The sequence below is a fragment of the Mobula birostris genome, chromosome 11 (genome assembly GCF_030028105.1).
Source record: "Mobula birostris isolate sMobBir1 chromosome 11, sMobBir1.hap1, whole genome shotgun sequence".
Classification (NCBI taxonomy): Eukaryota; Metazoa; Chordata; class Chondrichthyes; order Myliobatiformes; family Myliobatidae; genus Mobula; species Mobula birostris.
In genome coordinates this window covers 54,394,101-54,408,783 of record NC_092380.1, presented here as the reverse complement: position 1 = coordinate 54,408,783, position 14,683 = coordinate 54,394,101, and the positions used below count along the sequence as shown (strand labels likewise).

Sequence of the window (14,683 nt, the reverse complement as noted above, 5' to 3'; positions counted from 1 at the left end):
GGTGGACATAGCGAGGATCTTTCCAATACTGAGGAATCTGCTACTAGCGGCACAGCCTCAGAAAGCAAGGACTTTCCTTTGAAACAAAGATGAGGAGGAATTTCTTTAACCAGAAGGTGGTTAATCTATACTCACCACACGCTGGAGGAACTCAGCAGGTCGGACAGCATCCGTGGAAAAGATCAGTCAACGTTTCGGGCCGGAACCCTTCGTCAGGACTTGATTGGGTTCCGGCCCGGAACATTGGCTGATCTTTTCTGATCTTTTCCATGGATGCTGCCTGATCTTTTCCGGCAGGGGACTCATGGAGTGAGCTGCCTTTGGGCGTTGCTCCGTACCCTTTTTTACATGAACCACTTTTTTCCTTACCTATACCTACACTAAATGATCTATATTATTGAACTACGACTTTTACTTATTGAAAATGAATACCAGAGCATGAGAAGCCCAAGAAGGGAAAGGTTCTGCCGGGAACGGAAAAAAAAAATGGTGATCCTGGAGCTTCGAAGGAAACTCCAGTAACTGTAGATCTAATGAAGAAACTTTTAGAAGATACAGTTAATCGAAGACTCACCGCAATTGAAGAAGCGTTGAATTTGAGGAAAGAAGAATCAAGAACATTCAGACGTGAAATCGACCAACATCAAGTCAGGATTTTGGAGTTAGACGAAGATGGCCGTAAAAGAGAAAAAAGAATTGAAGCGCTCGGAAAAAAGTTTAACTTCGGTAACTCAGCAATTGGAACGCTATCAAGCTAAGACTATCGATCTTGAAAATCGTTCCCGATGACAGAATTTGCACTTAATTGGTTTCCCTGAGGATGTGGAGAAGGGAGATCCTACTAAATATTTTTCTAAATTGCTAATGGATGTGTTTGCCTCTGATATATTAGATTGTGCTCATGGCTCATTCCGTTTTAATCCAGAGAAATCGGCTAAACTGAGACCGATCATTATTCGGTTTCATTATGTCAACGAGAAGGAACGAGTTATCCGAGCGGCTCGGAAGAAAGGTATGATCGAATTTCAAGATTTCAAGTTCAGAATTGTTGAAGACTACAGCCAAGACGTACTGAAAAAACGGATGGCTTTTAGACCTCAGATGGCAGAACTTTATCGTCGGGGCTATAAAATAGCGCTACTGTTTCCATCCCGTCTGAGAGTGGTTATGCCGGATAACTCAAGCAGTCTGATTAAAAATCCAATGGAAGTCCAAAGTTTTCTCAATGCTCTGCCTCCCTTTATGGAGGATTAATCAGAGTATCATTTGGTTTTTTCTTTCGTCTCTGATTGTTTAGTTCGAGGTTTTGTTTTCTCGATCTGGCAGTGTAGGTTCGTTGTAGCCCCCCTGGCCACCCTCAGGGTCGCTCGGCTCGCTGTCGTCTAGGGAAACAGCCTCGGCCCCGCCAAACTGGGTAATTCGTTTGTGTGGATGCTGTGTGAGGTACCTCACCCCGCCCAAATAACAGACAATACACCAGATGCAATTAAATGATTTACAGTTTATAGATATTACTAATTCTATGACATTAATATGCATTTGATACAGAGAGGAAAGTAATGGGGGGAAAAAAGGCGCCAACACTTATCAAAGTTCAATCTCTTTGTGCACAAAAACCGTTGGAGCTCAAGGACCACCTTCTTCACCCTGCGACCCCCTCGGACCACCTCGACCAGCCGCCTGGGACCAACAACGGTGGTCGACCAGACGCTCCACACGAGTCCGTCTCTGTCTCCTCGCCGAACGTCCCGCTCGGGGTCCGCCCCGTTAGCGGACTCACAGCACCTGGTCCATCCTCTGTCTCGCTCTCCCGCCTTCTCCCCCCAAACCCCCTCGCAAACAGTATCTTCAAATACACCAAAACCATAACAACTATCCCAATTGGTTAATAGCACTCTCTTATCACCCTCTAAACCACAATAAGCTGCTAGCACAAACTTTCTCAGCGTTTAACACAACAAAGCCGCATTCCCCAGATTAACATAACAAAAACGCCATTTTAATTAGCCTCCGCAGTAACATAAAAGTCGAAACCCCCTTACATCGTTTTATATAGTTAAAACGATATTAGGCTTTTCTGTTAGTGATCCTGTATATCTTACTCTTAATACCTTTGGGTAGTTATTTAGTTATAAATTTAATTGTTTTCTTTTTGAAATGTTACTAAAGTATTATATTTTAAAATGGGGGATTGTTTTTTTTCTTCTCCCCAGAATCCTTGCTGTTTCTTACATCATTTCTGATCATTTATATTTGAGAAATTAGTATAGTAATATGATTTAATGTTTGATGTTCTTTGAAATATGAGTAGCAAGGAACTATTCAATGCTTTTAATGGCTTTAGATTTTTTTCTTCTTGTTATAGTTAGTTTTTACTTTTTTCCATAAGGGTGGTGTTTTTCTTGATTAAACATATTTCTGTTGGGTCGCCTTCCGGAAAGATGGGGGTAGGTTTAGTCTTAGATTTAGCATTGGCCACTGTCTGGCTTTTTTCTGGGGTTTTGTGGGAGGTGAGTGGTATTTTTCCTTTTATTCCTTTTTCATTTTTTCTTTTTAAACGGGCTGACCAGAAACTACTTAAAATGTCTGAAATGTCGTAACTTCTGGTTCCTCTTTGGACCTTTTTTCCTCTTCCGGGGTCATGAGTCTCTACTCTGGTTAACCCTTTACATACTTTATACTTGAGCTGATTATGATGGATAAGACTATTAATTTAGTTTCTTGGAATACAAATGGTTTAAACCACCCAGTTAAATGGAAGAAAATTTTTAAAGTATTCCACAGGATAAATGCTCATATTATTTTTGTACAGAAAACTCATGTCCGGAAAGAGGATAATCAACGTTTCTTTAGATTCTGGAAGGCCCAACAGTATCATGCGAATTCACAAGCTAAAGTAAAAGGCGTTTCTATATTTATGGATTCGTCAATTTCATTTACGCACTATGAGATGATTTCAGATTCTAATGGCAGATTTTTATTGATTACTGGCGTGCTATTTAACAAAAAAGTTGCCATGCTCAATGTTTATGCCCCAAATGTTGACTGTCCTGATTTTTTTCAAGTATCTCCTCACATCTGTTCCCAACTTAAATGACTATATGCTGATTATGGGTGGTGATTTTAATTGTTGTTTAAACCCTTTGATAGATAGATCCAAGTTTAATCAAGCACTTCTGAATAAATCGGCTACCCTTATTAACTCTTTTATGATCGATTCTGGAATCTCAGAAATTTGGAGATTCTTGCATCCGAATGACAAAGAGTTCTCTTTTTTTCACATGTATTATTCAAGAATTGACTACTTTCTTATTGACTCTCGTTTAATTCCTTTTGTTATGAGTTGTGAATATGATTCTATTGCTGTTTCTGACCATGCACCGTTGAAATTATTTATTAACTTAAGGGATATAGCTACTAATTCTAGACAATAGAGATTTAATATCTCTTTTTGCTTTAAGATTCAGATTTTGTTAGGTTTATTGATGAACAGATTAAGTTTTTCTTTACAACAAATTCCACGGATGATATTTCCAGTGGGATCCTCTGGGATACTTTTAAAGCATATATTTGTGGGCAAATTATTTCATACACTGCTGGACTAAAAATGCGAACTAATAAGGAAATACTTAAACTGGTTGACAAGATTAAAGAAGTTGATTTAAAAAAAAACAAAAAAATTCTATAGCTCCTAATCAAGAACTTTATAAACAGAGAGTTGAACTTCAAATGGAACATAACCTTTTATTATTATCTTCAATTGAAAGTCAATTAATCAAAACTAAGAGTCAATTTTATATACATGGTGATAAAACTGGGAAACTTTTAGCTAATCAATTGAAATCGGCCTCAGTTAAACGACAGATTCTTAAAATTCGTAAGCAAGATGGCACTTTGACAGTTGACCATGACGAGATTAATAAATCCTTTCAAGAATTTTGTACCGCTCTTTATCAATCAGAATTTCCTGATGACTCCACTATAATGCATGAATTTAAGAAATTGAATATTCTGAAATTATCATCTAATGAACCTTCAAAACTAGATGTACCTATTACTGTAGAGGAAATAAAGAATGCTATTTTTTCAATGAATTCAGGTAAAGCACCTGGTCCAGATGGATTTACAGTAGAATTTTAAAAATTTTTCTCAACTACACTAACTCCTTGGCTATGTAGCATTTTGAGGGATGCAGTTTCAATAGGTAAATTACCGCAATCTTTCTATCGAGCTTCTATTTCCCTAATTCTTAAAAAAGATAAGGATCCTACTGAATGTGCATCTTATAGGCCTATATCTCTGCTGAATGTCGACTCTAAGATTTTTTTTCTAAAATATTGGCAACGAGATTGGAGAATGTATTACCCCACATTATTTCTGCTGATCAAACTGGATTTATTAAAAAATCGTTACTTTTTTTAATATTAGGAGATTAATGAATATCATTTATAGGCCTTCACCCAAAATTCCAGAATGTGTCACTTCATTGGATGCTGAAAAAGCTTTTGATAGAGTTGAATGGGTATATTTATTCAATACCCTTGAGAAATTTAATTTTAGTCCGATATTCATTTCCTGGATTAAACTGATATATTTTACCCCTTTGGCCTCGGTATTTAATAACAACCAAAGATCCCCTTTTTTTCATTTATTCCGTGGTACTAGGCAGGGTTGCCCTCTTAGTCCATTACTATTTGATATTGCTTTGGAACCGCTAGCTATTGCCATTCGTGACCCCCCTAATATATTTGGTATTACTCGTGGAAATGAGACTCCTAAATTATCACTATATGCAGATGATCTACTATTATATATTTCTAACCCAGGAAAATCTATTCCGGCAGTATTAACTTTGCTAGCTCAGTTTAGTAGCTTTTCTGGTTATAAACTGAACCTAAGTAAGAGTGAACTCTTTCCATTAAATATGCAGGTTCCTCTTTATAGAAATTCTCCATTTAGACTGATTACTGATTATTTTACTTATTTGGGAGTTAAAATTAGTAAGAGACATAAGGATCTATTCAATTTCAACCTTTTACCATTAATTAATCAGGTTAAACAACTGATTACTAAATGGTCCCCTTTGTCTCTATCATTGATTGGCCATATTAATGCTTTTAAAATGATTATTTTATCCAAATTTTTATATTTATTTCAAGTGATACCGATTTTTATTCCTAAATCTTTTTTTGATACTATTGACTCTAAAATTTCTTCTTATATATGGCAAAATAGAAATCCCAGATTAAGTAAAAAATACTTACAGAATCTAAGAAAGAAGGTGCTTTGGCATTGCCTGTTCTAAAATTTTACTACTGGACAATTAATATCCGATACTTAATATTTTGGACACAAGATTGGAATATAACTCCAAGCCCACATTGGGTAAATCTTGAAAGCCATTCTGTACAAGGGTTTTCTTTAGCCTCCATTTTAGGAACTTCATTGCCTTTTGCACTATTTAAATTGAATAAACAAATTTTCAACCCTATAGTTAAACATACATTGCGAATATGGTTTCAATTTCGTAAATTTTTTGGCCTGAATGAATTTATGTTATCAAGTCCTATTATATCTAATTTTTTTTTCCAACCTTCAGTAATGGACCAAGCCTTTTTGATATGGAAAACGAAAGGCATAATATGTTTTCGTAGTTTATTTTTGGATAACTGCTTTATGTCTTTTGAGCAGTTATCTGAGAAATTTGATTTGCCTAGATCCCGTTTTTTTTTTAGATACTTACAAATAAATTTTTTAAGTACTACATTGCCTACCTTTCTGACTTCCAATCCTTCTGGCACTTTTGATAAAATTTTAGGTTTTAATCCTTTGCAGAAGGGATTAATAGCAATAATTTATGATATAATTATGAAATTACAGCCAGATATATCTGATAAAATTAAAAATGAATGGGAAAGGGAACTTCAACTTTCCCTACCTACAGAGAAATGGGATAAAATTTTTCAATTAGTTAGTACCTTTTCTATATGTGCTAAACATACTTTAATACAATTTAAAGTAGTACACAGAGCTCATATGTCCAAAGATAAACTAGCTCATTTTTATTTCCATATAAACCCTACTTGTGATAGATGTCACTCTGAAGTGGCTTCTTTAACTCATATGTCTTGGTCCTGTCCTCTTTTGGAAAAATATTGGAAAGATATTTTTGATATTATTTCAACAGTTCTAAGTTTTGATTTAAAACCCCATCCTGTTACGGCAATCTTTGGATTGCCAATGGTAGAACATGGATCTTTGTCTTCAGCCTGTCAAATGATAGCTTTTGTTACTTTAATGGTGAGAAGATCTATTTTGTTGAACTGGAAGGAAACTAATCCTCCAACTACATTCCAATGGTTTTCTCAAACCATATTAAGTTTAAATTTAGAAAAAATTAGAAGTGATATTTTTGACCCTTCGGTTAAATTTGAAGAAACTTGGAAATTTTTTATGCAACATTTTCATATGATGTAATCTGACCTTTCTGAATCTTTTTTCTAAACTTAAATTATATGATGAGAGGAGCGGAGTTAACGACATTATTGAACGTGTCCGATACAAGCTGTTGGTCTAGCCCTGTTTTGTTTTTTTTTCCCTTGGGGATTTTTTCTCTTTTTCTTTTGGAGTTTTTTTTTGTTTATATTTTTTTCTTTTTTTTTAATGTTTAATCTCATTATGAGTTTGGAAGTCTTTTATATCAGTGTTACTTAAAATTCATTTTATATATGCTGATGAACATTTTTCCAATCTGTTTGTACCAACTTTGTTATTGAGTTTATAATTTTGAAAAATTAATAAAAAGATTTAAAAAGAAAGATGCTGCCTGATCTGAGTTCCTCCAGCGTGTTGTGAGTGTTGCTTTGACCCCAGCATCTGCAGAGTATTTTGTGTTTGTGGTTAATGTATGGAATTCGTTGCCAGAGATGACTGTGGAGACCAAGTTTTTGGGTATACTTTATAGTGGATTCTGGTTGATTGGGTTAGCTGCTTATTTGGGACAATGTTTAAGGAACAAAAACAAATTGAGAAGATTGCTGGGATTCCCCTCATTTATTTTTGGACACTATGCCACTTAATTGAGGCAGGGGACTGTTACTGAACAGTTTCTAACTAGTGTCAGTTATGTACACTTGTGTGGCTGCTAGATACTACTTACAGTGAACAGCTTTTAATGGCATCGTTGCATGTTTTTGTGTCAAAAAAATCAGCGATTTCATTATTTCAAGTTTGGAGCTATAAAGAGTTTGAAGATATAATCATCTTGAATGTATAATCATCTTAAATATTACAATGAAAATGAAGATTTTCAATTGTCAAAAGTGTTGTATGAAGGGAGTCCATTATCTGCACTAGGTGCACTGATTTTATTCATTTACAGTCAATCAAAAAATCACGGCAGCAGACCCTGAGTGAATTCCTCTGTCTTGACTATTAGGAATTAATGCACAGTTTCATAGTACTGCAGTAGTATTAGTGTTATAATTTCATTTACTGCATTTAAGTACATTATTTGTCATTCAGTTAAATGACAAATTCAGTCTTTTTTTAAACCGTTTTTAATTGTTTTCATAAAACTTTGGCTAATTGGGACAACCACTTAATTGGGCCAAAACATACTAGTCCCAATCTGTCCCAATTAACTGGAATCCACTGCCTTTAAAGCGATGCTTGATTGGCACCCTTACTAATCAAGAACCAAAGGTTTTTGAGAAAAGGCAGGAGAATGGGGTTGAAGGGGATAATATATCAGCCATGATTGAATGGCCGAGAAGACTTGATGGGCTGAATGGCCTAATTCTGCTCTTATGTTTTGTAGTATTGAGGCTGTAGTGAGGAAAAAGAAGGAAGTTTACATCAAGTTTAGTATGAATGAATATAACATTTAAGACTGTTTGAGAGAAATGAGTGCTAAAGGAAAGTATGAGCTGAATTAGGCAAGCATGTTTAAGGATGATCTGAAGAGATTCTTAAGGTAACAGTGTAAAGGTTACGAGAAAGAGACTAGGTCCTCTTAAAGGCCTATGTGTTGAGCAGCATGAGCTGGCAAAGATTTTTACTTATGGATGTCAAATAAATGAGGAAAATAATTAGTGTGGTCTTGTATCCATTGCATGTTACAAGGTAAGAAGAATTTGCAACCTTGTAAAGCATTAAGATGTTATGATCCAGAAGATTGGTGGGTGGTTAATGTTCCATTGTTCAAGAAGTGTAGGAAGGATGTCCAGGGAACTACATAGCAGTAAGCCTAACTGCAGTTGTAAGGGAGTTACTGGAGTGAATTCAGAGGGTCAAGATCTACCATAACTTGGATAGTCAAAGGTCTGATCAGGAATAGTCTGTATCGTTTTGAGTGTAGAGGTCACTATTGGTGTTTAATGAAGAGGTAACTAAGGTGGTGGGTGTAGATGGATCAGTGAACATTTTCTGTGGACTTTAATAAGGCTAGTGGTGTCCTGTATGGCAGGCTGATCTGATATTTAGGGCGAGCTACCGAGGTGGATTCAGAATTGACTCAGTAGTTGAGGTTGATTCTCTGATGGGACACCTGTGACTAATAAAATGCTCCAGGGGTCAGTGTTGGGACCTCTGTTATTATTTATGTTAATGATTTGGATATGAATGTACATGGTGTGATTATCAAGTTTGCTAATAATAAATTTGGAGATATTGTGACAGTGAAGCACAATATTGTGATGGTGAATTGCAAAGAGATCTTTATCAGTTAGGGAGATGGGCTGAAGAATGGCAAATGGATTTCAACTTGGATTAGTGTGAGGTGATGCATTTTTGACAGTAAAGCTAGGGAGCACCTATGGAGTGAATGGCAGGGCACTGCTGAGTGTTATGGAACTCAGGAACCAGGGAATGAATGTGCAGCAAAGCAAGTAATCCACGTGGTGAAAGAGGTTTAGCAAGTTGGTCATAATCAGGACATCACGTTTAGGAGTAGGGATATTATACTGCAGTTATGCAAGTCATTAGTGAGGCTACACTTTTGTGTATCTTTTGGTCATCCTGTCATAACACTGTTTCACTTAGCTGTATATGTGTGTGGTTAAATGACAAACTTGAACTTGAAAGACATTGTCAAACTGGAGAGGGTGCAGAAGCGATTTCCAAGGATACACCTGGACTTAGAGGACCATAGTAATTGGATTACCACTGTTTATCGTGTTAACCTGATCCAAGTTAATTCATGAATTTGGAGATTTTGAAGCAGATTGTACTTGCCTTAATGTATTTGACTCCATCTGTGCATGAAGTTTTAGGTGTAACTGGCAGCTAACGATTTTAAGTATTGTGGCGCTCCAGCAAGGGGCGTGATTGACAGGATTCTGAATGATCAGTGCTATTTATTGTTCTTCTGTTAAGATGCTTTCACAGGATTATGGTGAGATGTTCAAGTTCATTTATTGTTACATTTTATTTTGGGTTATACTCCTATTTGCTTGTGTGTGTTGTGGGTCACCCTGACTGTTACCAGGGTCTGCAGTAATCACCTTTTCCATCTGTATGTGACTGAGTGGGTTTTCTCCCTGGTGCCCGGTCTGTTTCTGTTTATCACAATGAAAACAGTTGTTGAGTTAAATGAGCTTCCTCATCTGTTATTATGGACCAAATGCTCGCCACAGTATGTTAGGCACGAGCCACTAGAGAATATTGTAATTCTCCCTTTTTTTAAAAAGTCTGCATGTAATTTAGTCATCCCATAGGTAAAATATTGGCAAAAAGGCCAAGCTATGAGTGTTGACCTGTTGCAGTACATCTTGATGTTTTTGCTCCTTTGCTTAATGCTGGGCCCAAGACATGAATGCAGTCATGAAGAAGGCACACTAGCTGCCAAAAGAATCTTTGTAAAGAAATCATTTTTATGAGCACACTTGCATTAGTGATTGGCTGTGCTTTTCGGGATGAAAATAAAATAGATGGGCATAATATGGGAATAATATAATTTCAAGCTTTATTTAGTACAAGTTCAGCAGGTCATGCTTGAGGTTTATATGAACACACATTCCAAAGAATGTTTTCTTTGTTAGTGATGGGATGGATTATCAGTAACTGCTACTGAAATATAGAAGTTCTAATCTGTCCTGGCAATTGTTTTGGAAGGCTCCTGTGTTAATGAATTCCTTGGGGGTAAATTTAATATTTGCTGTTTAAGTGCTACATCTTAAACTTGTTATTTCTGGTATGTCTGTAAATTCCTTTTGGAATTGGTTACAATGGTCCATTGAAGATGAAATGCTGCATCAGGATACCAATATCTCACTGGGATAAATGAGCTGAGTTTGTGCTCAAATTGCTATTAAAGAATGGATCTCCCACAGTACTGTATCTAAATGGTGCTAATTTCATAAGATGGCAGAAAGTTGCTCCATTATAAAAACTGATTTACATACAACATTTAAGAATGCCAATCAGTGTATTGGTGACTCATTATCTAGATTTCAGCTGCCACTGGATTTGGGGAAATTGGAGTGTCATACTGCACGAATTTACTCTTTCATTGATTTGTCTCCTTAGGAATTTTGTGGAATCTGTCTTCCAATGAGGAACTGAAGGACACTCTTGCTCAAGGGACATTAGATGATGTCACTGAAGAAATAATTTCTCCTTACTCGGGCTGGAGTAAGAATATGTCTGTTAACCAGCTTCCTTCAGAGGATAATGTCTTCTATAATACAACTGGCTATATTAGGTAATGTTTCAGCATAAGGCATAAATATCACCACTTCTTTACTAGTATTATACAAATTCATTTTGCATCTAAAATAATCACTTAAATTGGAGAAGTATTCAAATTCAAAAACTATTGTTCTCAGCCCTTGGCTACTATGGCCCAAGAGGTTGTCAATACCATGGTTTTCACATTCTATCGAAAATGAATCTTTCCTCCATGCAGTCTTTTTTTTCAGCATTGTGATTAAGAGATTGTCAAAGGAGGTTATGGACATGAATCTAGAATATACTTGGCCTGTATTTGACAATCCACTGTACAACAATATTTTGTAACAATTTCTGTGAAATAATTGCAAGAGTTTTTCCTCATCCTTATTTGAACAGTTTGGGTGTCAACTATTTAAATGAAAATCGATGAAGAAAGCTGGCTTGCATTGCAAGGGTGAAATAGTTAAATGGATGGATAAGCAAATCAGAGGAATCTGACACAGACACATCTATGTCTTTGATGGGAGTGCCATTAATTACTACTAAATTATGCAAGTTCAAATATCCATTTATATTGTGTGATTTTTGAATCATGACAAGGGAGGTTAATCATTAATTCATGCAATTCAAAATTGTTGCTCTGTTTTCAGAAATGACTTTTCTCCCACTGTTTTTAGTATGGAGAATAAAGCTTTTAATCATCTCAATTTATACAGAAATCTAAGCTCCGGAAAAGTGGAAACACGTCAGAAAATGCGACAATGCAAAGGTTTAGTGGACTCGCTAGTCTATTATATCCAGCACTGTCTTGATGTCGGCCAAACATCAGATAAGGTAGGGTAGAGAGTCTTTCGCCAACATTTACATACAAATGCATCAGCTGGGCAGGGTGTCACAGAAGCAAATCTATTCCAGGTCAGAACTTAGAGCTATCTCTTGTAATCATTAGCTCAGAATCTTTCATCGGTATCAGGACTTTTTTAAAAAACATTTATGTATTAGATAAAATAACTTTAAGTCTGGGAAAAGGAGTTTTGTAATGAAGTAAGCTGTAAAGTTTTCCTGTTACTGTTCTTTTTGTGCTGCCCACTTCTGCTCATACCCAAGGCCCTTGGTCAGAATCGGGTTTAATATCACTTGCAGATGATGTCAAGTTTGTTGTTAGGTGGCACTTGTTGTGATGCTGAAGATGACCATTGAACAGTTGTGGCCCCAGTGTAGATCCTGGCAGGACACAAGTCACTTTGTGCTAGTTGGATTGTTGTCCATTAGATCCCTAGTCTGGCATGATAATTGCCATTTGTTCCATAATGTTCTTATGAGGCCTGAGGTAAATGACTTCTGAAGTACAAGCATTCCTTCTCAATTTGCATGTTAGAATGTTCATTTGGGCTTACTAAACTTTGCAAGGAATTGGGCTTCAGTTTACAGGTTTTTAAAAAAACTGGCAACCTTGATAATTGAAAATTTCAGCTGTTTAGAACAGAATTCTTAGTTATAGACCAGTATTTTTCTGATAATATGTGCTAAAACTAATTGGCTTGCAGTTCCCTGGTTTCTCAATTTCATCTTTAATTTTGTAATTATTCTTGTATCTAACACATTGGGATATTTGTGTGATGATTTGCTTTTTTAAGCCCATTGGAAGCTGGCAGAGAGTAAGAGTCAGAGTACTGCAGCACAGAAATGGGCCATTCAGCCCATCTAGTCTGTGCCAAACATTAATCTGCCTAGTCCCATCTACCTGCACATGGACATAGCCCTCTCATCATGTACCTATCCAAATTTCTCTGGAATGTTGAATTAAACCCACATCCACCACTTGTGCTGACAGCTCATTCAACACTCACCACTGAGTGAAGAAGTTTCCCCTCATGTTCCCCGTAAACATTTCACCTTGCATCCTTAACCCATAACCTCTACTTGTAGTCCCACCCAACATCTGGAAAAGCCTGCTTGCATTTACCTTATCTATACCCTCAATTGTGTATACCTCTAACAAAATCTCCCCTCAATCTTCTATGTTCTAGAGAACAAAGCCCTAAACTTTTTCAAGCTTTCCCTATAAGACAGATCTTCCAAGTCCCAGCAATATCCTTGAAGATTTTCTGTCTCTTATTGACACCCTTTCCTGCAGGTATGTGATCGAAACTGAACACAATACTCCAAATTGGGCTTCACAATTTCAGCAAATCCTTATACAATTTCAGCAGAACATCCAACTCCTGCCATCCAGATCATTGGTATTGATGACAAGCAATGGTCCCAGCACTGATCCCTACAGCACTCCATTAGTCACGGTCTTTCAGTCAGAAGAGGCAACCATCTACAACCACTCACTGGCTTCTTCCACAAAGCCAATGTCTAATCCAATGTACTACCTCATCTTAAATGCCAAGCGACTGAACCTTCTCAACAAGCCTCCTATGCAAGACCTTTTGACAAAGGCTTTGCTAAAATCCATGTGGACAACATCCACTGCCTTGTCTTTTTCAATGTTCCTGGGAACTTCCTTGAAAAACATTATAAGATTGGTTAGATACTACACACAAAGCCACGTTGACTATTCCTAATCAGTCTTTGTCTATCCAAGTACTTGTAGGTCTGGTCCCTTCAAATATCTTCCAGTGACTTTCCGACTACTCATGTCAGGCCCATTGGCCTATAATTTCCTGTCTTATTTTTAGAGCTCATCTTAAATAACTGAACAACATCAGCTATCCTCCAGTCCTCTGGCACCTCACCCACCTGTAAGGATACTTCAAATAACTCTGCTAGGGCTCCTGCAATTTCTGCACTAGCCTCACACAGGTTCCGGGAGAACACTTTGTCAGGCCCTGGGGAGTTATTCACCTTAATTTGCCTCAAGACAGCAAACACCTCCTCTAATCTGTATAGGGTTCACGACCTTGCTACTGGATTTCCTCGTATCTATAGTCTCCCGAGTAAATACAAATGCATAAAATCAATTTAAGATTTCCCCTATTTCTATCAGCTCCACACGATTACTACTCTGATCTTCCAGAGGAAGGGTTTTGTCTTTCGCTATCCTTTTTCTCTTAATACATCTCTGTGGAAACCTTAGGATTTTCCTGCACCTTGTCTGCTAGAGCAACCTGGTGTCTTCATTTAGCCCTCCTGATTTCCTCAAGTGTTCTCCTGCATCTTTTGTACTCATTTGGTTCCTACCTGCCTATACCAGCTATGCACATCCTTTTTCTTAATCAGGGCCTCAACATCGCTCAAACAACGGTTCCCTAAACCTGTTATTCTTGCCGTCTTTTCTGACAGGAACATACAAACTCTGTACTCTTAGAAATTACACTTCAGAAGGCTTCCCACTTAACAAGGGCACCTATACCAAAAAGCAGCCTGTCTGAATCCACACTTCCTCAATCCTTTCTGATACCATCAAAATTGGCCTTTCTCGAATTTAGAATCTCAACCTGAGGACCAGACATATAATTTTTCATAATTACCTGGAAACTAATGGTATTATTCACTGGATGCAAAGTGTTCACCTACACAAACATCTGTCATCTGTCTCATCTCACTCCCTAGTGGGAAATAAAGTATCAGCCTCTCTAGTTGAGACTTCTATGTACTGATGAAGGAAACTCATCTTAACACATTTGACAAGCTCTTTCTCATCTTGCCCTTTTACAGTATGGGAGTTCCACTCAATATATGGAAAGTTAAAATCCCCTACTATCACAACCTTGTGCTTCTTTCAGCAGTCTGTGATCTCGCTACAAATTTGTTTCTCTGAAGCCTGTGGGCTGTTGGGTGGTCTATAACACAATCCCATTAAAATGGTCATACCTTTTTTATTCTCAGTTCTACCTTAACACCTCACCAGATCAGAATCAGGTTTAATATCACCAGCATATGTCGTGAAATTTTTTAACTTGGTGGCAAAAGTACAATGCAATATATGATAAATATAGAAAAAAAAAGAATTGCAGTAGGTATATGTATATTAATGTTAAATTAAAAATAGTGTAAAAACAGA

At 36.9% G+C, this 14,683-nt stretch overlaps 1 protein-coding gene across 1 annotated transcript in view; it reads left to right on the top strand.

Moving 5' to 3' along the window:
* LOC140205502 (plakophilin-3-like) overlaps positions 1-14,683 on the top strand; it is a 74,221-nt gene that overhangs the window by 26,091 nt on the left and 33,447 nt on the right. Inside the window, exons 6-7 of the mRNA XM_072273115.1 lie at positions 10,528-10,702; positions 11,388-11,505. Coding sequence (XP_072129216.1) covers positions 10,528-10,702; positions 11,388-11,505 — 293 coding nt within the window. The remainder of the gene's footprint in view (positions 1-10,527; positions 10,703-11,387; positions 11,506-14,683) is intronic.